This window comes from Notamacropus eugenii, chromosome 3, assembly GCF_028372415.1.
Source record: "Notamacropus eugenii isolate mMacEug1 chromosome 3, mMacEug1.pri_v2, whole genome shotgun sequence".
NCBI lineage: Eukaryota > Metazoa > Chordata > Mammalia > Diprotodontia > Macropodidae > Notamacropus > Notamacropus eugenii.
In genome coordinates, this window is record NC_092874.1 from 467,452,038 (window position 1) to 467,477,153 (window position 25,116).

Sequence of the window (25,116 nt, forward strand, 5' to 3'; positions counted from 1 at the left end):
GCAGATGAAAGCTAATGACTTTATGAAAAACCAAGAAATTACGAAACAAAACCAAAGAAATGAAAAAATAGCAAACAATGTGAAATATCTCACTGGAAAAAACTGACCTGGAAAATAAATCCAGGAGAGACAATTTAAAAATTATGGAACTACCTGAAAGCCATGATCAAAAAGAGAGCCTAGACATCATCTTTCATGAAATTATCAAGGAAAATTGCCCTGAAATTCTAGAACCAGAGGGTAAAATAAATAATGAAAGAATCCACTGATCACCTCCTGAAAGAGATCCCAAAAGGAAAACTCCTAGGAATATTGTGGCCAAATTCCACAGTTCCCAGGTCAAGGAGAAAATATTGCAAGCAGCTAGAAAGAAATAATTTGAGTATTGTGAAAATACAATCAGGACAACACAAGATCTAGCACCTTCTATATTAAGGGACTGGAGGGCTTGGAATAGGATATTCCAGAAGTCAAAGGAACTGGGATTAAAACCAAGAATCACCTACCCAGCAAAACCAAGTATAATACTTCAGGGGAAAAAAATGATCATTCAATGATACAGAGGACTTTCAAGCATTCGTGATGAGAAGAGCAGAATTGAAGAGAAAATTTGACTTTCAAACACAAGAATGAAGAGAAGCATGAAAAGGTAAACAGCAAAGAGAAATCATAAAGGACTTTCTAAATCTGAGCTGTTTACATTCCTACATGGAAAGATAATATTTGCAACTCTTGAGATTTTTCTCAGTATTTGGGTAGTTGGAGGGATTATATACGTATAGACAGGGGGCACAGGGTGAGTTGAATAGGAAGGGATTATAACTAAAAAAATAAAATTAAGGGGTAAGAGGAATATATTGGGAGGAAAAAGGGAGAAATGGAATGGGGCAAATTATCTCTCATAAAAGACAAGAAAAAGCTTTTTCAATGGAGGGGAAAAGGGGGGAGATGAAAGGGAAAAAGTGTAACTTACTCCCATCACATTTGGTTTAAGGAGAGAATAACATATGCACTCATTTGGTATGAAAATCTTATACTACAGGAAAGTAGGAGAGAAGTGGATAAGTGGGGTAGGGAGGATGATGGAAGGGAGGGCAAATGGGAAGAGGAAGTAATTAGAAGTAAACACTTTTGGTAAGGGACAAGGTCAAAAGAGAATAGAATAAATGGGGGACAGGATAAGATGGAGGGAAATATAGCTGGTCTTTCACAACATGATTTTTATGGAAGTCTTTTGAATAGCTACACATGTATATTGAATATATTGAATTGCTTGCCTTCTCAGTGTGGATGAGTGGGGAGGGAGGGAGAGAAGTTGGAACTCAAAGTTTTAAAAATGAATGTTAAAAATTGTTTTTACATGCAATTGAGAAATAAGATACACAGGCAATGGGGTATAGAAATCTATCTTCCCTATAGGAAAATAGAGGAGATAGGGAATAAGGGAAGGGAGGGGTATAATAGAAGGGAGGGCAGATTGGGGGAAGGGGTAGTCAGAATGCCTGGTGTCTTGGGGTGAGGGGGAGCGGAGAGATGGGAGAAAATTTGGAACTCAAAATCTTGTGGAAATGAATGTCGAAAATAAATAAATTTTTTAAAAAAGAATATCCTTCTTTAAAAATCACGGGCATAAGTAACTCTCTAGGATATCAACTACGCCTCATTTTAGCTATCTCTATTCAACCGAGACCATTGTCTGCTGTTAGGCCCTGAGGGACAAAGAAGCACACCTCAAGAGAGCTGAACACTTACCTTTAGTTTATCAGAGAGATCTTTTATCTCATTAACTGCTCCATTATATTTATTGGCCAATTCTCTTAATTCTTCCTGAGTCCTTTCATTCATTTCTTTCAGGTGGGTACATTCATCTTCAGTATTACTCAGACTTCGCTGAAATTAAGTCACACATTTAGAATAAAATTAATTCCAATTTCAATTTACAAAAAGAGAAGTAAAATATTTGATTATATTCCCAGTGCTTTCATTGGAAAGGGGGAAAAGGGGTAGGGGGGACAATTAATAAATGCCAAAATATGGCATACACAAGTTCATTTTATATAATACCCAGAAGAAATTGCAATGATTTTCCATTTACTAGGAAAATTTAAAGGAATTCAATTTTTCTAATTTCTGTTATGCATAAATCTAGATTTTTGCTTATTTTAATTCTTCAACATAATCATTGGCTGTTGCTTTCAAATCAGATGAGAATGAAATATGTCAAGGTAAATATAAAATGAGCTTCAAAAGTCTGAGAAATAAAATTAAATTTACAAGTCTATCCTTTTCTCAAAGCATCACAAATAAGAAATAAAACCTAATTTTATTCTGTGTTTGTTATAAATCAGCAAATGCCATAAAGGACTCTTATTTGGAGACTGAATTAAATGTTCTCGATTTAAATTTAGTTAATACATGTTCTTAGGAGGGTTTCTAATTCTGAATCAGATGAAAAATAGCTAAGGGAAGAGGTTGTTGCCTTCATACTCTGTATTTTGAAAAGAGCTTTGATGTTGTTGTTATTGAGTCATTTTGGTCATGTCCAACTCTTTGCGTCTCCATTTGGGGTTTTCTTGGCAAATATACTGGAATGGTTTCCCATCCTTCTCTAGCTCATTTTACAGATGAGGAAACTGAAGCAACCCAGGTTAAGTGATCTGCCCAGGGTCACAGAGCTATTAACTATCTAAGGCCATATTTAGTCGTGGTTCTTCCTAACTCCAGGCCTATCCACAGTACCCCCAAGCTTCTCCAATAGCCTAACAGGTTTGAATTTAATCACAGAAGACATTTTAAGGTCACTTTTTAAAAACACATGAAATGATAAGCAAGCGAAATTGTTGGGTTGGGTTTTGAGGGTTGCTTTTTGTTGTTTTTGGCTTTGCTTATAATAAAACTAGGTGTTATCTACTCCAACTTCCCCAGCAGAGGGTTTGCCTCTCATGTCATCTGCTACACGAGATAGTGACTGTTAAGTGCCCCCATAACCACAAAATTAACAACTAGCATTCAGAAACACTAATGCAATGTTTTCTTCACCATTTTCGTGTGATGGCCTCCCTTTGGCAGTCAGTCTGATGAAGCCTATGGACCCCCTTTCAAAATAATGTTTTAAATGATTGAAGAAAATGCTCAACTTCAGTTAGAGGTGAGTGAAAATAAAGAGGTCATTTTGTCCTCATCCAAATTCCTGGAGTCCCTGAAATCTGTTGGTGAACTGAAGGTGAAGAACCCTTGGTCTGATCAGGGGGGAACATTCTCTCCAAGGATACGGATCATACCACCATCCATAATTACAAAAACAATAGCATTTCTCTATCACATGAGCCTTCACAAAGCCCTTTCTATGTGACCCATGGCTGCCTATAAGAGGTGACTCCCTGATCCATGAACACTACAATGAAACAGGACAACACAGTGGCTATATGCCACTAGCCAGATCGCTCGGTCTCCCCACATGACTAAGCCATTTCTTGATCCTGGTGTTGTCCTTGTGCCACCAGATCTAATTCTTCTTTAAAATCTCTTACTTGTTAAGTGTTTCAGTTCAGTCTTCATTTTGTGTCAGTGACCCCTTGGGAGCACTTACTTTTAATTCTTGAGGGACAACATTACGCCATGGCTCATAGTCCTACCACAATCATCCACACAAGATGCTTCAATGGCTCAGCATGGTATGGAAGCGACACTGGGTGTCTGAAGGGTTGGGTCAGCCCTGGCAGCTCTCCCCATGCTAATAAGACTGAGTGCCATGGTGGTCACTGAATAAGGTGGTTTTAAGATGCCAAACCTAGCTAAATACAAGGATACTCATCCTCACTAGGATGACACTTAGTAATGAATACTTCAGCTTTGGCAACCAGAGAAGACCAGCACTCCACTTCTCTTTTAGGCTCTTATTATCTAGTTTATACTGGAATGAAGATAACTCAGGTCCCCCAGCACTTCAATAAACATTTGCTAAACACATAACACAGGTATAGTACTATGCTCGATACCACTAGAGTACAAGGTTTTCATGTTCCTGATGTGGTAGGGAAAAAAGCCTCAACCCTGTTTGATTTCTTCTTGAATCTCATGAGTCAAAAGTTAGAGAACTCTAGTCTTCCTACCTACATGCCGGTACAACTACCATCAGGTGAAAGAAAGAAAAGCACCACTGCAAACGAGGTCACTATCAATGAACAAGGCCTGTCTGGGAGCTCCAATCTATCAACAGCCTTCAGATTAACCTTCCAGCAGCTTCATCACCCTCTGATGGATCATAAGCCCATTTACATATTCAGACTGTCAAGCATGGTGACAGAACAGGTGAATATCATTCAAACTTGTTTTTTCCCATTACAAAGCAGCGTAATAAAAACCAGATCTGTTGGGTCTCAGTTTTAGCATCTACCAGAAGAATTTTAAGGAAAGCACACTGTCCAAAGTTAAGCCCCCCCAGAAGCATGAGATCATACAAAGTGTAGAAGAAGCTGGTACGGTGAGTAGTTTCTACATCATAAGCCAATGACTGAGTTTTCCTGGCTGGTGACACAACGCACTAACCTCAATAAAAAGAAACAAATGAAGAACTGTACGTACCTCAACTTCTGAGAGTTTTCGGACCACTTCGATTTTCTCCTGAAGGACCCGCCTCAGGGACTCTTTGGCTGTCGTCTCATAGTTGTGTTTATCTTCCTGCAATGCTACAAGTTCCTTCCTTAAACTATCTTCTGTCTGATTCTAAGAATGAAAAATTATTACAAAAGCCAGTCAATCCATAAGCATTTGTTAAGCACCTACGACTTTCTAGGCACTCTGTATGCTGGGGATACAAAGAAAGGCCAAAGACCAGTCCCTGCTCTCATAGAACTCAAAAATTAAAAAAACCCAAAAAACAAAAAAAAAACCCCTGCCACTTCTAACATGAGTAATTGATTAGGGTACAGATGCCATGAGCACAAACACCATCAAGCAGCCTCCCTCCCCCCCAAAATTACAAAATATACAGCCTCGTGTAAGTCTGTTTGAGGGGTTCTTTAGTCAGGCATTTCCTCTGGGCCTCACAACCAAAGGGACACTTGAAGTCTTGGCCTGCAGTTTGTGCCTCTAGGGATGAATTCAGGTGGTTGACAAAAAAAAAAAAAATAAACTCAAAATCCAAGAACCTAACCCAGACTCAAGACTTGTGGTCAAACTTGAAAACAGGGTCACTCTGGCAAAGATCACTTCCTCTACAAGCCACAAGATGTACATGAGGGAATGGAGACAGAAGGAGAAACCCCTGGATTTCTCCATGTATGACTGTGCTATATAAATGAGTCAATGTACCTACTTTAGAACATACTTGTAACTGGTTTCCCATCACTTCTAACCGCGATAACAGTCTATCTTCATCTATTAAAGCCTGTAAAAGAAAAGGTTTAAAAAGCATAAAAATACTTCACCAGGGCTAATAAGCACTGCTCTTTTCGGAAACTAGATTTTTATGAAAAAAAAAATCACACACGTGAACACACATTCACGTATGTGCATGCATGCACCCTTCCATTGCCAAGTATAGATCTGTAATTACAATCTTAACTAATCTTAATTAATAAAATGCTTTTGTCCAAATGAGAACACTAATTTGGGGATTATGAAACCTTTTATAACTTCATAGACTTTGGCTGACTACGTAGGAAGAGGCTGTAGTTAGGAAGGGCAAACCTTGCACACACCTGCCAACTAGTATCAGAGGCCTCTTGTGTGATGGCCAGTAGCCGCTGAAGAGTGGCCAGCTTCTGTTCCAACATCTGCTCCCGATGTAAGGCTTCCTAACATTGAAGAAAAAAATTACAAAAAACCAATTTCTGAATATTTTTCAAAGAAAAACCCAGAATTTGATAGTTCGAAAAATTTTATTTCCCAAACATAGGAAAATGCTATTTTATACCTTATCTTCTAACATTTTACAATGTGCTTAAACTTGTGAAGTAAGTTCTGGTTGTTTCATCATCTTGACTCTTTTAAGTCTGTCTTTAGTGAGATTAAAGTACATCCAGTTTGAAATCCACTCTTACAAAAAACATACTATTGTGAACAATTATTTATTTATAACTGACAAAGTCTGTGAAATACTGAGCAAAATTTGTTAATGAATGCAATCCTATGTGTTAGAAATACAATTTAAATCCAAGAGTACTGCTTCAAAAGGACTCCAATTAAAAGCATATAGTTTTTAAACGGTTTACATGCTAATTTAAGATCCTTAAAATGCTGAGAACTTACCTAATTTCATTCAATAAAAATGGGAATTAAGAATATCAGGAATCTGGCCTAAAAACAACTGTGCCTCTTTTGAGCGTCTGCAGCAAAAATGGCACAACTGGCACCTGTGAAGAGGGTATTCTGGCTCAATGCCTGCCCAGAGATATGAGAGGCTACTGAGATCACACTGCCCAAAATACAGGGGAGCGGGATGTAAGGCAGCTGTGATATTGCCTACCATCCAAGGGCGACTGGAAGGGTGCCCTTCAGTCCACAGCCAAGCTGATGATGGACACATAGAAGAGATCCTTAAGGACTGAAGGATGCCTTCAACTCCTACTGCATTTGTTTCCATTACAAAAATATTTTTGCATATTAATGGAAACATCATCAACAAAAAGTCAGATGTACTAAAGAAAGAAAAATCTAGAAATGCAGATTTTTTTGCATTCTACATTTTGGATGAATGATATTTGGGAAATGCTGATAACCACTACTAGTTAAGAGAGATCTTCTATTTTTAATCCAACTATAAACAAGGAAATGAAGAACTCTAAATGAGTTGGGCAGCTAGGTGGTACAGTGGACAGAGGGCTGGAACCAGAGTCAGGAGGAACTGAGTTCAAATTTGTCCTCTGATACTTACTAGCTGGGCAAGTCACTTAATCCTATTTGCCTCAGTTTCCTCAACTATAAAATGAGCTGATGAAGGAAATGAAAAATCATTCCAGTATCTTTGCAAGAAAATCCCAAATGGGGTCATGAAGAATCAGATACAACTGAAAGAACTGAACAGCAAAAATGAAATCCATGCCAAATCAGAACTAGCGTAAAAGGGCATCTTATTCTCACAAACAGGTCATTTACCTCAAAACAGTATGCATAAAATTGCTAAAAGGGTTTTTTCTAGATGTCTGAAGTTTTTTTTTAATATTCCACTAGATGGTAGAATGTACTTAATTCAGCTGAAGCACCCAAAACACAAATTACATCTCAACTAAAATCCACTACTTCAAGAAAATATTTCCAATTCCAAGGCAGGTAATACTATTCTAGTATTAACCTAAAATGTCTACTATTGATAGATTCTATTAAATTTATCTTGATAAAAAGCAGATCCAAAATATTCAGTCTCACCAAGCCTTACAATCTATAACTCTATATAGATACATCTATAATGTGATAAATACATTATATCAAGTGGTCTCTGCACTGGCTGATCCTGAGGCCTGGAAAGCCTCCCTTCTACTTCTTAGGATCCCTAGTTTCCTTCAAAACTAAGTTTGTTTCTTTTTGAGGTGTCAAAGAATTGGAAACTGAGGGGATACCCAAACACTAGGGAATGGATGAACAAGCTGTGGTATATGACTGTCACAGAATACTATTGTGCTCTAAGAAATGATGAACAGGAGAGTTTCAAAAAAACCAAAACCAAATGGAGAGTCTTACATGAACTGATGCAAAGTAAAGTAAGCAGAACCAGGAGAACACTGTAACGGCAATATTGTAAGGATGATCAACTGTGAAAGACTTAGCTACTCTAATCAAGATAATGATCTAAGGCAATTCCAAATGACCCATGATGAAAAATGCTATCCACCTCCAGAGAACTGATGCTATTTTGAGCACAGATTGAAGTATCTTTTTTTCCACTTTAGTTTTCTTGCTTTTTGGCGGGATGGAAATATCTTTGGCATAACTTCACATGTATAATGGGTATCATCTTGTATGCCTTCCCAATGGGTGAGGGAAGGGCTGAAGGGAGAGAATTGTGAATTCAAAATTTTCTAAAATCAATGTTAAAAAAAAGAGCTTGTATCATTCCTATATGAGGCCTTTCCTGATCCCTCCCTCTCCCCCACTGCTCCTGTACTAACCCAGATTTTGTGTGTATTTTCTACGTACATATATATGTTCCCCTTGGTAAAACATGAGCTTCCTGAGGGCAGGACTTTTTCACTTTTGCCCTGTATCCTCAACATCCAGCAGAATGCTTGACGCTATTTTTGCAAAACCAGTATTAAGAGGGACCTGGGGCACTGAGAGACAAGTGAAAAGCCCAATCCCACAGCTAAAAAGCAACACAAGGAGGCCTGTAACCCAACTCCCTATCTAATACACTCTAAATGCCTCTCTGCCCTCACACATAGGTGGGACTTAATAAAAACTTGCTAATTGGTAGCCTGAGGTCCCAAAATGTGAAGTGACTCAGTCATAGTGGCCCAAGATCTTCCAAACCTCAAGTTTTGATACACTCACAAGACGAGGCCCAAAACTAAGTTCAAAAAACGCTCAGTCTGGTAATGACAACTAACACGAACTAGCAACAGAGGAAAAGAAGAATGAAGTTCAAAAATAATGAAAGGAAAGGTGAGACTGTGGAAAAGCCGATGAAGGTAAAGCAGGAGGACAGGTGGAGAGAGCACTTGAAACAGCAGCAAACAGGACTTCCAGGTCTAGGTCAGTCATTAAGAAAAACTAATGGGCTAAATTAAGGTCACAGGGGAAGAGCAAAGAGATCATATGCCTCTTGTGAGAAAGGGATAAGGAGGAGGAAGATGAACAAGAACGGGAAGAAAATGATAACCAAGTGTTATCGTGCTTCTGCCGAACGCACTAAAGGAAACAATCTTCAGACTGGGAAGAGAGAACGAAAACTAGTTAACAGGGAGCTCACTGCCTTCAATCGGCCTAAGTCTCCAAGCAACTGACAGACTGCTCATGGAAACGGCCGAGAGAGGCACACACCAGGTGCAGACAAAGGGGGGATTCCATCTACAGGCTGCCGAGCGAGAACCTGAGTCCTGCCAAAACCAGAAAACTGTTATGAAAGGGATGCCTGGCAAGCACTTACAAAGGGAGGGGATCACCAGGATCATGAGTTTAAGAAAAAGAGGAAGGCCACAACTACCTTTCTGTCCTTTGAAGAGACAGTTCACAGAACACTGGTGTAACCTGGGATGGTGGGCAAGCACTTCAAATTTAAGAGGCATTCTCATGCCCATATGACAGATAAGGAAACTGAGGTTTGAAGAGGTTAGCCCATAACCACACCCTTCAGAGGACCACTGGGTGTGAACCTTCAAGGTGAGCACTAACCACCACACCATACTTCTTCAGTACTTTGGTACCTCATGTGACCATGGTTCTAGAATCACTGTGGGCGGGAGGTGGCAACACAAAGTACAGAAAGCTGGACAGATTTGTGACTGGCTCACTCACCAGATTATCTCAATAGTCATCAGTAATGACTTATAACTAATCCAGGGAGGCCTACATGGGAGTCCCGCATCTGTGAAAGTGTGGCTCTAACTGGAGAGGGCCTCTTTGAATATGAGCCTCTGCACCGCTGCCCAGACACCTTGAATGCTGGCCCCTCTCCTTTACTATTTAGCTTCCCTGGTTTCCTTCAAGATTCGGCTCAAATCTACCTTCTGTAGTAGGTCTTGCTTGATCCCCTCGCTAGCAGTGTCTTCCCCAATTTGTCTTTCCCACAAGTCTTTTTCAACTTTCCCACACATGGCCTCTTAGGGACATAAGTCTGTGTCACAATTGTGCCAATGTGCCAGGTTTTCCCCATCCTACATTAGTTAAGTGACTTAAGGCATTATATTTCTAGGTTCTACACTCCCAAATGCTCAAAAATCAATTTTTACCTGTAGATACTGTGAAAGTTGGAACAGTTCCTGAGAGTACATACTTGGAGTGTTAGCAGCAACCTACACACAAGAGGAGATATACCATCAAAATTTGTTGAAGATACTTTATAGAGCCTTTAGGTCCATAAAATTCAAGGAAATACTTACTTATCCATGTACATGTTATAACCCTCAATAAAACAGAAGCTTCCTGAGGGCGGGGACTAATTTTTTGGTCATCATATTACAAACACAGGGTAATATAAATACTTCTTAAATTGAACTATGCGATGCCCCAGATATAGAAGTCTGCTACAATCAGAATCAATCCTACATAGTTTTAATTTTAAAAAATACTGGAAATACAAAGTTATTATGCTAAGGTCCAAATGTTATTAGTTACACCAGGAAGAATTCTTTGTATGGTTGATGTTGGCGATGAGCTATCTGAAGGAACAGACCAAAACTTACTTTCCTATACATAAAAATAAACAAAAAAGCGGAAAGACCTTGATTTTTTTTAAGCCTATGTATCCCCACACCATACCATTTATCAAACAAAGCAGTATCCATAATATTGGTTGTCTTAAATATTAACCATGAAAGAATGATTTGTACAAGTTAATAAAGGACAGATTCTAAGCAAAAATAAAACACTTTCTAGTCTGTTTTCATCAAGATAAAAAAAAGTCCAGAAATATTGTCACATTTAAATACATTTCATTGGAAAGTCAATGCTGTGCAGCAGCGGATTAAAAACGATCTCCCAGTCTTTGAGAAGTAACAGTTCTTCTCCAAGTACCTCAGAACTTGTCCCATTTCTATGACTCTCAACTGAAATATTTCAGTGAGATGGTTTATAAAACATGCAATAAGCACTTATATGTACAGCATATACATACAAGCATAGCACAACAAACAGACAAAGAAAATTTCAGAATTAGAATGTGTACTTTTTATTATAAAGTATAGTAGGCATAAAATAAGCACTCTGATTCTACACATAAATAACTTTATCAACTTAATAACCATTAAGTCAAATAGAAGATATACAATAAAGAATAAAACCTTACATGAATCTTAACATTTAACAAAGCAAAACCAAAGGAATTAACAACAAAAAATAAGCACTTGCTCTCTCACCTTTTCAAACAGATCTAAAGTTCCACTTGGGGGAAAAAATATTTAAAGAGCAAATATACATACACAGCCAATGTATTTCCTGTTCAGAGTTTGCTAAACTAATGTAGTTCCATTTTATAAAGGTCATTCCCACATTTACTAGCATGCTTAACATTTATCATTTTTACAGAAACATAACATTCCGTTAATATAACACAATTTGTCCAACTGCTACTATATTCAGAAATGCAAGTCATTTCCAGTTGTGAGTTCTTCCCCCCTGTTACAACAAAGGCAGCTATAAGTACTGTGTACAGACTGGTCCTTTTCTTGACATTTTGAGTATAAAGTTCTTAGTGAGGTAATAATTAGATCCAATAGTATTATCAACTTTGTGACTGAACCAATCTATAGTTCCAACAACCATGTCTTAGGATGTGTTTTCCAGCCAATGTGGAAAATTTTTATGTGCTTCCTTGACCAATCCACCAAAATGGTGGCATTTGGAGATGGTTTTAATATGTGTTTCTCTAAAATTAGGGAAGCTGCCCATCATTCCCCATGATTCACACTTCTTCCTCCAAAAAATGTTCACATCCTTTGCCCATTGAAGATTAAGAGTCTCAAAGATAAGCATTTATCAGACTTTCACATTTCCTTTTACTTTTGGAGGACTGTTTTTTGTTGTACAAAAGTCATCTACTAAATATAACCAAATGCAATACAATTTCCAATATTTTTCATTTGGCAAAAAAAAGCTTTTCCTTCCAGTTGTTTTGGACTTTTTTAAAAAAATATTTAGATTGCTGAATGTAGTTAAAGCATTCTGTCACTGCATCTTTCCCTGAGCCTTTCCCCATCCCTATTCATTTTTACCATGACCACATTTCCTCCACCTATTAGTTCTTTCCAAAGCCAACACCTGTATACTATCCACACTCTACTTGCAATCTTGTCTTGATCCCTTAGTGAACTACTTCAACTCAACACCAGCATCTATTCTGGACTTCCTGACCCCTTGTCCTATGGACACTCAAACTCATAATTACTTTTCCCATTTGTCTCCTTCACTTCTATTAATGTGCTACTGAACCATGGAGGTTTGATTATTACAAGCTTATGTTATATAACCTTAACTGGGCCCTCACTGCAGCAAGGTAATCTTTTTATACCATTCTAACTGATTCTCATTCACACTCACGGGAATAGCTACTCCAAACATTTTCCACACTTCATATACCTCTCCCCTACTGTCATCTTTACACTCTCTTCTCTTTCATTTCACCCTATCCTCTCAGCAGAAGAGAGGCTCCCATCCTCTCAGCAGAAGATCTCATCTATCTCTCCTCTTTCTCACTTCATAATCACTTAAACAACCGCCTCACGGCAGCCCTTTCCAAAAACACACCCCTGGTCCCATCCCCTTCCAAATTCTGTAACAAAGTGTTCTCACCATCATCACTATACTACTGGCTCCTAACCTGCTGCCTGCAAAAACCTTCATTTGACTCAACTATCCTCTAGAACTATCATCCAAATCTTTCCTCCCCTTTTCAGCTAAACTACTTAAGAAAGCTATCTCTCCTCCACGTCTCCATTTCCTCTCCTGTCACACTCTTCTGAACCATCTCACTTCTGACCTCATTCATCCAAATCTGCTTTCTCCAAAGTTAGGATTGATCTTTCAACTGCATACACACACACCCCATCCATACACACTTATTACTGGGTTCTTCTCAGAGGCGCCTCCATTCCAAGTCAGTGAGCTACTTCATTCTGGCTTATCCCAGACCAACATTCCTGCTCATATGAGAGTTATTGTTGAAGTCTGATGGTGCTGGCTCCTTCTGGCCCTGTAGTTCAGCCCATGCATGTTCCATTTCTCTCTTCCAAATCTCTTTTCTATCTGTTTTTAACGGGATGACTGATTTTTTCTCTTCTGCATTTACTGTCAGCTCATGGTATCAAAGACATGCCTTTTAACTATTAAGGAAGGCTTGTTCTGCCCATCAGCCCAGCCATTGCCCAACCTCACCAACCAGACAGAGACAACAGCCAAAAGGAGCTCAGCCCTCAGTTCTGGAGCTCTTGCCCTGGGACCGCAGTGTGTTTACACACAGCAAAGAGCAAGCAACACAGCCCAATCCACGTATCATGTGTCATCAAAGCCACCTTCCTTCAGGCTGCTGGGTAACTACCCCAACCTAATGTGCCTTCTCTACTTCTTACTATCCTGTACCCACCCTCAACCACCTCATCATGGGAACAATGACCAAATCAATTCTACTACTGATTCTGGAAGGGGCATGTCAGTGTACTGTCCTGGGATTTCACTGGTCACTTTCATAACTTCCTACATTAAAACATTCTTCCCTACAGAATAGCGCCTCCATCATTCCCCTACTCCCCAGAATGTGAGTATCTGGAGGTCAAAGAATGTCTCGCCTTTGTATTTCTATCCCTTACTATAATGCCTGGTACCTAGCAAGGCCTTAATAAAAGCTTTTTCATTCAATACTTCATTCAAGAAAACAGGATAATTGTCTTGGAGCTGGATCATTTAGTCAAATTCTTTTATTAAACTAATGAGGAATGTCCAGAGATGTCCAGAGAGGGTAAACTGTCCAAGATCACATAGCAGATCCTAGATATGAACCCAGATTATTTGACTTTAAATACAGTGATTTTTTTTTCTGCTGAACCACTCTACTTTTTCCATTGCTAGAGATTTAATGTTTCTAAGAAATAAAAAAAATAAATAAAATGAATGTTCTCTTTTATCAAAGGTTTTCCTTGCATGAGATGACCATAGAGTATTAAACCATCCCAACATGACCGCTATAAATGATGTCATTTCCCAAGTGAGAGTTTACCCTCTCCATCAGTCAATCAACATTTATTAAGCACCTAGTTCGTGCCAGGCAGCATTGTGTTAAGCACCTCCTTCCTCCTCCCCCTGTTCTCACCACCTGACCTGCCAACAAAGGATCAAATGAGGAAACTAAGGCAGAGAAAAGTTAAGTGGTTTGCCCAGTCACACAACTAGAAAATACTTAAGTTGGAATTTGAACCCAAATCTGCCTGAATCCAACTCCAGGGCCCTTTTCCATTACTGCAAACATTCACTCCTCCCTACAGAAAAGGGTGTGCTGACCTCATTGCTCTGGGCTTTGTAAACAAAAAGCTCCTCTCTGCAGTCACCACTTCCTTTTAAGTTTTATTCTGCCCCAAGAGAGCATAAGGAGGGTCCCTGTACTACCATTTGTACATAGTAAGCACAATACTTTTTTCGTTAATTTACACATTGTGGTTGAAATTTTGGACTTCCTACTATATTCTAAGTTCTTGTATTTTATTCATTATTTTTATGTTAAAATTCATTCATATCCGCTCCTAGTTTATATTTTCAGCTTTGTCTTTTTTCCATATTGGAGTCAAAACCATATTTGCCTCGTAAAAAAAACAGTCATTTTTTTCCTGTGTTTTAAAATGGTCTAAGAAGTACAAAACTTAATTCTTCTTTAATAGTTGGGTCAAATTTGCCTGTGGACACACTTGAGCCTGCTACCTTTTTTCTGGAAAGCTCCCTGTAGGTTGATCTGATTTCTTCTGAAATTGTTCAAATTTTATCATCCGTTCATTTCTAGTTTTGTCAACTATAGTGTTTTACATTTCCATAATCAATCACAGATTTCTTCTACATTCCCAAATGGTGGTGATTTGGGTTTGCAGTCTTCTTGCAAGGCATAATTCAGTAATTTTGTTGGACTCTTTGATTTATCGGGTCAACTGATTTCCTGTTTTCCCAGGTAGTCTTCTCTACATTAAAGTTAATGTAAGGATAATGGCGGGGGAGGGGGGGGGGGAGGAAGACTTAAAGATCTTCCCAGCCCATTAATAGGCCTGAATACCTTCTGTTAATTTCTATTAAGGCACTGGGTCAGAAGGTCCTGCCCTCCAGCTCTGAAAAGTGTATAAATACTCTGAGGTGAGGTTTTACTTTGGGGTTAACTCAGTGGAAGTATTTGTTTGGCCGGATGAGCCTCCGGGCAGCCGCTAAGGAGCCCCCTGCTTTGAAAACCCAGATGTTGGTGCTTCTTTCTCTGGTAACTGTATGCACGTCATGGTCAGACAGCTGGATCAGTGACGTACGTATTGCTTATGGTCAGACAGTTGGTCTTTATTTCTCTGCTTGTATTTTCTCTGCTAGTATATATGTAGATTAAAGTGATTGTTGTTCCCTCAAAAGTTGCTTTCCTTTCAGAAAAGCAGATCTAAGAATATGTACAGCAGGTCCTCCTGTATATGGTCATTTCCGTGCTGTTACACCGGGTCACAATCAATGAACTCTGGATCAGGAGGCAGAGACCTGTGCTTAAAGACTAGCTGCTACCCTAACTTCGTGAGTAGGGGCAAGGGAACATGTCAGATACTCAGTTGTAGCTTCTTCCCCTGTAGCTCTCTCAAGTTCAGACTCCATTCCTTTTCTCTATTTCTCACTGGCTGCTTCACAATGTGGAAGGAAGGATGGACTTGAAGTTGGATTCCTGGGGATGAGTCCTGTCTCCAACTCTCTGTAGGCGCTGTGACCACTAAGCAATCAATGCCTTCAGTCACGACTTTAAGACTATAAAATATAGATGAAGTCTGATCTGTTTCAGAAGAAGGAGTTTCTACACATCAATGAAATCACAGGTGTGGATCAAAAGAAAAAAATATGTTGACAAAAGTCAACATTCAAAATTAAAGTACTACTTTGGCTGCATCCCATAGATTTTGATAGTCATTATCACAGACATAATCCAGTTTGAAAAAAAATTCCTTTATAGTTGTTTAATAATGATTTTAGCTGTCACTTGGGCCTACAACTTTTATTCACAATTACAATTTTTATGACTGATTTATGTCATTATGATACATAAATATACTTAATACTACATCTGATTTTTCTGTATTTCATGAAAATTATACTCTATTTTCTTCATTAACTTCTTTACATGTACCAATTACACATGATAGTTAAATTTTTAAACTTTTTTGATCTAGCATATTTTGGTGTTAAAATGTTCTACTCTTATTTGTTTTCAATATTTCTGAAAGACTGAAATTATCCTTTATGATTATTATTATAGAATTATTAGGCAATCTGTATTCTAAACTGACAAAATCTCATGTTGAATAGAACATTTTGGTACAATATGTTATTTCAGTTTTTCTCACTGTCTGGACTATCAATTTAACCTGAGCTGATAGCACATTCTAACTCTGTATCATCTGGCAGATGAATGCTAAATTGGAAGGAACCTTTGCATTTTTAAAAGTGCAAAAACTTTCTACATTAAAGATATTGCCTACAAATAACCTGTTAGATTCCATTTTCATATTTCTGCTGAAATTTTCTCAAATATTAATGAAAAATCTAGTGTTTACATTTAGAATTACAAAGGTTAGGTTTTCATCTTTTCTTCAATAATACATGAAGGATGTATTCTGTTATTTAGCCAAACTTAAAAGCTACTATATATAAATGATCCTGTCTCCTATATTCACAACTATGCAATTTTCTTTCCCTTTACAGACTTTCTTAACTTAGGACTTCTCTGCTATCAAAAACAGAAATTTACTTGGACATGCCATTATTGCTGAGGCCTTCCACCTGAGTGTCTTCACCCACATTACTTTCTTGAAGTGCCTTCTGAAAAGCACAGCTCTGTGGCCAAAGCTCTGAGATTCTCCTATCTTGTTAACAACTTCTTTATCTTGATTTTCAAAGTGTGAACTGAATTAATACTTGGCTGTTGTGGCTGCAGGACTGAGGGACATAAACTGAAAAAGCACTCGTTATCTGCCGGCAAAAACTTGCCAGTCTACAGGCTTCTCCAATTCCTCTCTTGATTTAAAAACGCAGTCTTTCTAGGTATGTCCTCTGACTCCATGTCTCATGATACTCAATTATTTACGTGTTGGCTTCCAATTTCTCCCTTCATCATCCCTTTGTATTCTACACAAACTCCACTGTGAATCTGATGAATTTAAGTCATTTCTGCCTCTTTTGAAGGCTTGAGGCAATTGGCTGCATCATTATAATGTCACAGTTTAATTATAATGCATAGAGAATTATTGAATTTGGGCTCTTTCTTATCTGAGTCTCACAAAATCTATTTGTGTACTGTCACTTTTGGGGAATATTCTCAGCAAAGTTTGACTATTTCATGAGTTATATTGTTTAAAATTCTATTTTTTAAAAGGTATGAAATGTCAGAAATCATGATGTTAATATATCTGGACCTCTCCTAGGACTGTTAAATAATTCTTTATGATTTCCAAATTCTCTGGAAAATAAAGTGATTTTTTAAACCTATATTTTCAACTGAGATGATGTTATACCCATTTATCTAAAACTTTTGATTTTTTTCAGGTTAGTTTTATTTTGTGATGTTTTGCCACCCATCTTTTACCACCTGTGTGGCTCTGGACAAGTCACCAACCTCCAGGACCTCAGTTTTCTCATCTGTAAAATGAAGGGGTTGATCTGCACAACTTAATCACAAGGTCCCATGCAGTGCTAAGTCTATGATCCTGATTCTTCTGAATGATTTTTTTTTTAATTGGGGGGAGGAGGGAAAAGGAGAGTGATTCACTTTCCACTCCTCACTAGAACAGGCACCAATATTCAGTATTAACAGCTCTGTTTCCCCTCCAAAATTTCTTTTGCAGATTTGCAAATTATAATAAATGTTTTATTCTGTACACTTTTTAACAAAAGGTGACTGAGCTCTAAGGTTTTTTTTTCATTACTAATAAAAATTTCCCAATACAAAGACAGCTTTCTCAATGTGGAAGAAACACAAACAGTAGAAATAACTTACTTTGTCAACGGGACTTGGTAATGGAGCATGGATGACACTGAAAATAAGCCAAAAAAAAGAGCATTTAAATCTAACAATCTTTGCAAGCAAGTGGTTCAAAAAGCCCAGAATGAGTCCTGCAAATATATAACTCACAAGTTTCAACCTTTGACTTTTATATTTACTGCTGAAGAAAATAAAAGAACAATTTGTACTGATCAGGTAAAAGAAATGCTGAAATATTTTTAAAAGCTTAGTAAATATGCAAAATTCCCACAAAGTCCAAATTGAAACAGGTATATACCTAGCTTTCCACAGTAAGCAAGATAACTTTTCAGGATCAGATCAATTTAATTTTCACAAACCAAATTGCATTTTTAATTTACTAGAAGGTCTTCTATTGAAAGGATTCCCTACAATTATCCTCTAGCAAAATAAACAACTGTTAAAATACAAACCCTTCCTAGATTATAATAGCCTTCCTTTGGAGTTATGTGTGTCAAAGTTCTTTTAAACTGCACATAACCATACAATAAGTTCTTAAAATTTTAAGAGCTTACTAGCAACAGGGATGTAAACTTGAAGTCTGTATGATCATGTGAACAACAGAGAAAACGAGGTTATCAAACAGCCAGCCTCCTGCCAATTCCTGCCATTTAACTTAAAACTGTAAACTCCCACTTTTCCAAAAGGTGGGACCGACAACATTAATCACCTGCTAACTGCCTGATAAGATTGTAGATGTCGGCCACCCAGGGGTCACAGCCGTGTGGTCTAAGGCAGGATCATCAAGCTCAGGCAAGCTTGGATTTCCAAATCCCACAAGCTGCCAAACGGGCCTTTTGTGGGTCAGGCTCTCAAGAGGAAGGTATTCTGGGCACAGAGAAAAGGATGAGCAATACCACAGAAGGTGCCTCAGTGTCCAAAGTGGTTGGTGTGAAAGGAACTGGCTTTTACTTGATAGCAATGAAGACAATAGAGTTCTGAGGAGTCATGGAATAGGTTACTCTGATAGTGATCCGAGGATAGAGGCAAAGACTGCAACAATTCAGGGAAGAGGTACTATGGAAATCCAATCTATTTTGACCAACTGGGCACAGGAAACGAATGATGACAGAAAGGAGTCAAAAATGACTGGAAGAATGGAGCGTCTTTGAATGGAAGGAATAATGTCAGAAGGTTTCAAGGGACAGAAGATGCATTTCATTTGGAATATAGTGAGCCCAACTCCTGTTCCTAAGCCAATAATGCCCAATCCTGCTTAAGACTCACCCTGCATCTTACTGTAAATTCTAAGCACATCTTTTGTTCCACTTCAGAACACAGTAAGTACAATTATACCAAGGTATAATCCTACCTTTAAGCCTCAACACCTGTGTGAACTTAAACAAGTTAACTACCTAAATCTCCAGTCTATAAAATGGGATGAGGAGAATCTCTATTTCATCTACTTCAAGGGCTCTTGTGAAAATCAAATCAAATAACAGATGGGAAAGGGCTTTGGTAATGTGTAATTTAAAGGTAGGCCAGTATGGTGGAAGCTTTTTTTTTAAGTATGAATAGGAGGCATGTGAATAAATATGCTTGAGCACAGCACTACCATACCTAAAAGGCCCCCCCATCTTGTGTTTCCCATTTAAATTTAATTCAATCGTCCTAATGAAAACGCAAAATAGCACAAACACACTAATGTCTCAACATTTGCTCCAAGGCCTTCTCATTTCTCTCCCTTTCTATTTCTTGGCATCTTTTTCTCTTCCTTCTTTGCCTTACTAATTGTTCTTCCTCCTAACATCACTCATACACAAATCATCATCCCTGCTGCTCTGGACATGACGGCCATAAAACGTGGTTCTCTACCTGTTCAGCTCTACTTTTTCCTGGGCACTGAAATACCCAGAATACTAAATGCATGGGGAAAGAAGGAATGTTTTTAGAACTATAATGGATTAAACTAATCATAGAGTAAACATTGAAAAGCATTAGCATAGTCACCACTTAACTTGAAATTCTTGAATTTTAATATTCATAGAACTGATTAGAAATTATCGTGCATAATCAGAAGCTAGTGCAAGTATTTAGCCCCCATTTCAAAAGTGAGGAAATGAGCCCCAAAGCATATTTACTTGCCTAATATGAGAAAGTATAATGAAGGGAAAAGGAAGACCAAGAAAGAAGCCAAAGGCATCCCAGATAGCATTAATTTGCTGAAACATGACTAAACTTTATTTTATTAAGTGATTCTGTTAAATAAAGTCAGAACATTACAGAACCTATAGGACCCCAAATTATTAAGAATAGTAAATTATAAAGCTTTTCACCTCTGGGAAAATTTTCTGCTTTAAGTGAAAAAATCTTCCATCCCTTTGCTCACAAGAAATAAGGTCACAATTGCCTTGCTACACCTCTTGTGGGCTAGGTCCACACCAACCATTTCCCACTAATACAGCAAAAGGTAAAGCATTCATTACTGGTGTGTCCCAAGCAAATAACTAAAGAGCAATCCAGTCACTTTAAGAACCACCAGTCTGCAGGCTCAACTCTGGATTTGTCTTTGAGGATTCCAGAAAAGGCCTCACTAGAGGGGCTCCAAACCTGGGTTGACAAGCTGCTTCATTCACTTATTTTTTTTTCCTCTCAGTCTCTTAATGACTCCTTTCTTTTTTCTCTTCACCTCTCTACTCACAGAAGTAGAAAAAAACCTGAAGCCCTCTAGATCAGCCCATACCTGAACATGGATTCTCCTCTGGAGCTCACAGGCCAAGGAGGCCCTTAGGCTCTATCTGAGGACCCTCAGTGAGAAGGAGCCCACATCACTTTCAGGCCCTCTAGTTGTGAGGCAGATGTGCCACCTGAAGTCAAACACAACAGGCATAATCCTCTTGCTAAGTGACAGCCATTCACATGACTGAAGACAGCTGTAAGGGCCCTACCAAATCTCTTCTCTAGGTCAAACACTCCCAATGCCTTGAAACATCACTGTGTTTCAAGTCAGGAAAACTGCATCTGAGTCCTTGTTCTGACATTAACTTGGTTTTCTTCTGGGCAAATTTAGTCTTTCAAAGTCTCAGTTTCCTCATGGGTAAAATGGGAATGGTAACAATGGTGCTACTCACTTCCCAGGGTCACTGTGGGGAAAGCACATCGCAAAGCACTAAACAGCAATCTGAGCTGTTAATAACATCGTCGTTGTCATCAATGAACTGTACTTACTCTGACCGGAGTCGAGCTTCCATACCATCTGGTAAAAAAAGCTTTATTGTGGAAACAATACATCCATGGGTAACTAGAAATAATAAAAATAGACATTTTTAAAGTAGAACAAGGAGGTTGAAAACAAGCAAAATTTCAGATCATTAAAACAAACAAATTGCAACACAATGCTCTTTGGAGTCACAGTCCTCTTTGGGGAAGTGATGAAACGTGGGGTTTTAAATACTGCATTTCTACATGACGCTCACCTCCTAAGCAGCAAGCCAGGTTCTTGAGCTCCAAGAGCTTAGGGCAAAGTTAAGTTCCACACACAAATAATAACTACAATACACAGTACTGGGTGATAAAATGCCAAGGGGCAAAAATAACCTGGCCCTCAAAGAGATGAATAATCGAACCAAGAAAATATAACAGTAATAACAACAGAACCAAGGAAAGGCCGAGCATGTGCAAAATCTACAGTAAGCACGAAGCCAGTAGGGGCATCCAAGATGACCAACCGTCAGGGAAACGCAAGGAAAGTTCTTTAACCACTGGCACTAAACCCAAGCCTTTCTCAAGTTTACACGACACTACCACAATCAAAATGTAAAAATGATCAAGCCCCACAGGCCCCCTCAAATAAAGGGAATCCTCTAGTGCCTCCGCATGCCTTGGAGAAGACCCAGGTGCTGCATGGCCACCAATGCTTGAAGTCTGTCTGCAAACTACAAAACAATATGCCTACTGTCCAAGCACCAGTCCTGCTATAATGGGAAAGGCTATTAGCCAGGATCAAGTGAGGAATTACTTTTGGCTGAGACCCATTTCATGTAAAGGAGGCAACAGCACTCATTCTTCACTTCACAAATATCCACAGATGCTATGAGAATAGTTTTCTAGTTATAAATCTATATTTTTAGTCAAGTACCCACAATTTACATCCTACAAGATAAATACCAGGATAAATTATGGCAAATCATTGCCTTCCTAGAGAGAATTCAAGGCGGCACTAAAATTCCTGAACTTTAACAATGAAGTTTTATTATTGACCTTTGGTAAAAACAAGCACATATCCTTGGCAATTTCTGGTCATTATAAATTCCAGAACATGTTGTCATTTTGAAAGTAACATTAGAAAGTCAAATAAGCTTTAAACCTCAGGAGATCAATGTTATACATACAAATAATGTTTAAAATAAACTCAAGAAACATGCATAAGTAAGAAGTACAAATGTAAGAAAAGATACCAAGAGAAAGTAGCTAGCTATATATAATTTTAGCTCAGGTTGTTTCAAGGGGACAAGATAAAACTCTAACTCTTCAAACACTTATTTTAGAATTTAGAGTCGTACTTGTACAATTCAACGTATTCCAAAGCTTCAATTTTTACAGAGCTTTGTGGTAAGAATGTTTGTCCTTTATCTCTATGGCCTTTTATTTTTCTTCAAATTGTCTACAGAATCAGATGGCCACCTTAATTAACATTTGTGAAAGCCAAGAGCAATTGCTAAGGAGCTTGCTGACATTATCGCACACAAGATATTATTTCTTTCAAACTTAAAAGAGTTTCCATGATTATTTCATTAGACTTTTCTCTCAGTTTTTGGGACACGACTCTGACTCTCTCTCACTCCCTCCCTCTCTCCTACTTCACTGGGTAATCTCATCAGCTCCCATGGATGTAATCACTATTTCTGTGCTGACAGTTCTCCAAGCTACCTAACCTGTCCAAACCTCTCTGCTAAACTCCAGTCTTGCTTCATCAATTGCTTTTCAGGTATCGCAAAATGTAGACATCAATATGATCATCAACTCAATACGAAAAGCTCTGAACACCAAACCGAACTCATGATCTTTCCCCCTTAACTCTCCTCCCAACCACCATCCCTGTTACTGTAGAGGGCAACACCATCCTCCCAAGCCCTCAGGCTGATAAGCTGACTAGGCTCCTCATTATCTCTCACCCCTATATCCAAGCTAGTGCCAAGGGCTACAGCATTCCCCCTTGTAGCATCTCTAGAATACACTCCCTTCTCTCCTCTGATACTGTCCCCATTCTGGTGAAGGCCCCCAACACCTCTGACCTGAACTACTAGCTGTTCATGCGTCTGCCTCCCTCAAGGTTCCTCCAACTCCAGTCCATCTCCAAGCAGTTCTCCAAGTGATAATTCTAAAGTACAGGTCACACCATGTCATCTTCCTGATCAACAAACTGCAATGGCTCCCTATCCCTCCCAGATCAAATACAGAAAGATGTGTTTGGCATTCAAAGTCTTTTAGTACCTAGCCTGCTCCTACTGTTCCAGTCTTCTTACGCCTTAACAACATGTACTCTTCATTCCAGTGACACTGATCTCCTGGACAGTCCATGTTGCTCTCACTTCAGCTCCAGGCATTTTCTCTGGTTATCCCTCATGACAATAATGTTCTCCCTCCTCCGCTCTGACTACTGGTCTCCATGACTTCCATTAATAAAGTCCCAACTAAAATCTCATCTTCTACAGGAAGCCTTCCCTAAATCCCTCTTAATCCCAGTACATTCCCTGGGAATTCTTTCCTATTTATCCTGTGTATAACTTGCTTTGCATATATTTATTTGCATGCTATTTCCCCCATTATATTGTAAGTTTCTTGAGGGCAGGAAATGCCTTTTGCCTCTTTTGACATCCCCAACACTGAGCACAGTGCCTGGCGTATGGTAGGCACTTAACAAATGTTTACTAACTTGCCTCCGTTTTTGGTAGTTAATGTCATGTTTTGTATTTATTTGTATGCTTGGGTTCGATGAACAGTCAAGATATAATATAAATTAATACTTGATATTCTGCATGTAGCATAGGGCCTAGATAGTTAATATTTGTTGAGCTGTTACATAAGACATTAATATGTCTGTATGTCACTGTTGTCATTATCAAAGACAAAGTAATTTTCTATATGCAAAAAAAAAAAAATTAACTCTATACCAAGGAGAAAAACTATTTAATGTTCAAACGTTTCCAAAGGCAGAAAGGTCGTAGATGTTAAGAGTTGGGGCCCCATACCCTGCGTCCTTTCCATTACACCACTGAACCTCTGAGCAGTGTTGTACTTGAACACCCATGGATATAGCATTCTATGAAGCATCACAAGAGACTAATAATGTGGAATCAATTTTATAGACAGGAAAAAACCTACTAAGATTATAAAATCTCTAACTTGGGAACAGATTTGTAGGCCCAAGTCTATAAATCAGAATAAATTTACCTACAGAAATAAATTGTAGTTAAAGTTATGAATCGATCCACAGAAACCTATTTAAACCATAAAGCGCCTAAAGCACAGCACTATACTGAATGTCCTAATGCCTTGAACCACTGGCTGTAGCAATGTTTCTGTGAAAAAACGCAGTTAAAGTTCCAACCAGGGTGCCAAGAGCACCTCTTCCACTTCCTAGCGGAGGGAAACCCTCCAGAATTAGGTGAGTGTTGGCCCTTGGACTTGAGAAAGGAGTTAGAGGAATGAGAAGCTGAATAAAAGGTTGTTAGGCGAAGAAGACAAGAGGAAAATAACAAGATCAAAAGTTTTGCTTTTTTCTCATCTGTTGATAGCTATTTCTGCATAATTATTTCCTTTATAACAACATAGATTTTTATATTAGGCATATAAAAAACCTTCTAGGAAGTAGGCCCTAGGATTCCTCAGACTGCCAGACTTCCCTGTGAATTTGTTGCTCCGGGCACTTGCAACCAAGGTTTCTCTGTATTCCATTACACTACAGGAACCAAGAGGAATCTTCCATCTTCTCCCCTGAAGACTGACTAAGTCAAAGGCTTTCAAAGTTTACTACTATATTATTAGGAAGAATAAAAAATAGATGATGGGTTTTAAAAACGCTCCCTCCTAGTTTCTACCCCTTTTCACCTAAACCCAAACCCTATGGGGAAAGTCTACACTGATGCTAATGGCTGTGTGCAAACAAAGGGCTCAGGTAATATTCATTTTTGTCATTTAAAAAAAAAATCTCACGTTTAAGATCTGGGCAGTCAGTATAAACAGATCTGTTACAGGATAGGGGTTGAGAAATAGTGAGTAGGAGCTCTGGA

At 38.5% G+C, this 25,116-nt stretch overlaps 1 protein-coding gene across 7 annotated transcripts in view; it reads right to left on the bottom strand.

Moving 5' to 3' along the window:
* The window catches only part of SLMAP (sarcolemma associated protein), a 160,493-nt gene that overhangs the window by 67,121 nt on the left and 68,256 nt on the right, over nucleotides 1–25,116 (bottom strand). For all 7 annotated transcript variants that reach the window (XM_072598844.1, XM_072598841.1, XM_072598845.1 and 4 more), the window contains exons 3-9: nucleotides 21,053–21,125; nucleotides 17,861–17,897; nucleotides 9,888–9,950; nucleotides 5,703–5,798; nucleotides 5,318–5,389; nucleotides 4,585–4,725; nucleotides 1,753–1,890 (exon numbers count right to left, since the gene is read on the bottom strand). In XM_072598844.1, the coding sequence (XP_072454945.1) occupies nucleotides 1,753–1,890; nucleotides 4,585–4,725; nucleotides 5,318–5,389; nucleotides 5,703–5,798; nucleotides 9,888–9,950; nucleotides 17,861–17,897; nucleotides 21,053–21,125 (620 nt within the window). The remainder of the gene's footprint in view (nucleotides 1–1,752; nucleotides 1,891–4,584; nucleotides 4,726–5,317; nucleotides 5,390–5,702; nucleotides 5,799–9,887; nucleotides 9,951–17,860; nucleotides 17,898–21,052; nucleotides 21,126–25,116) is intronic.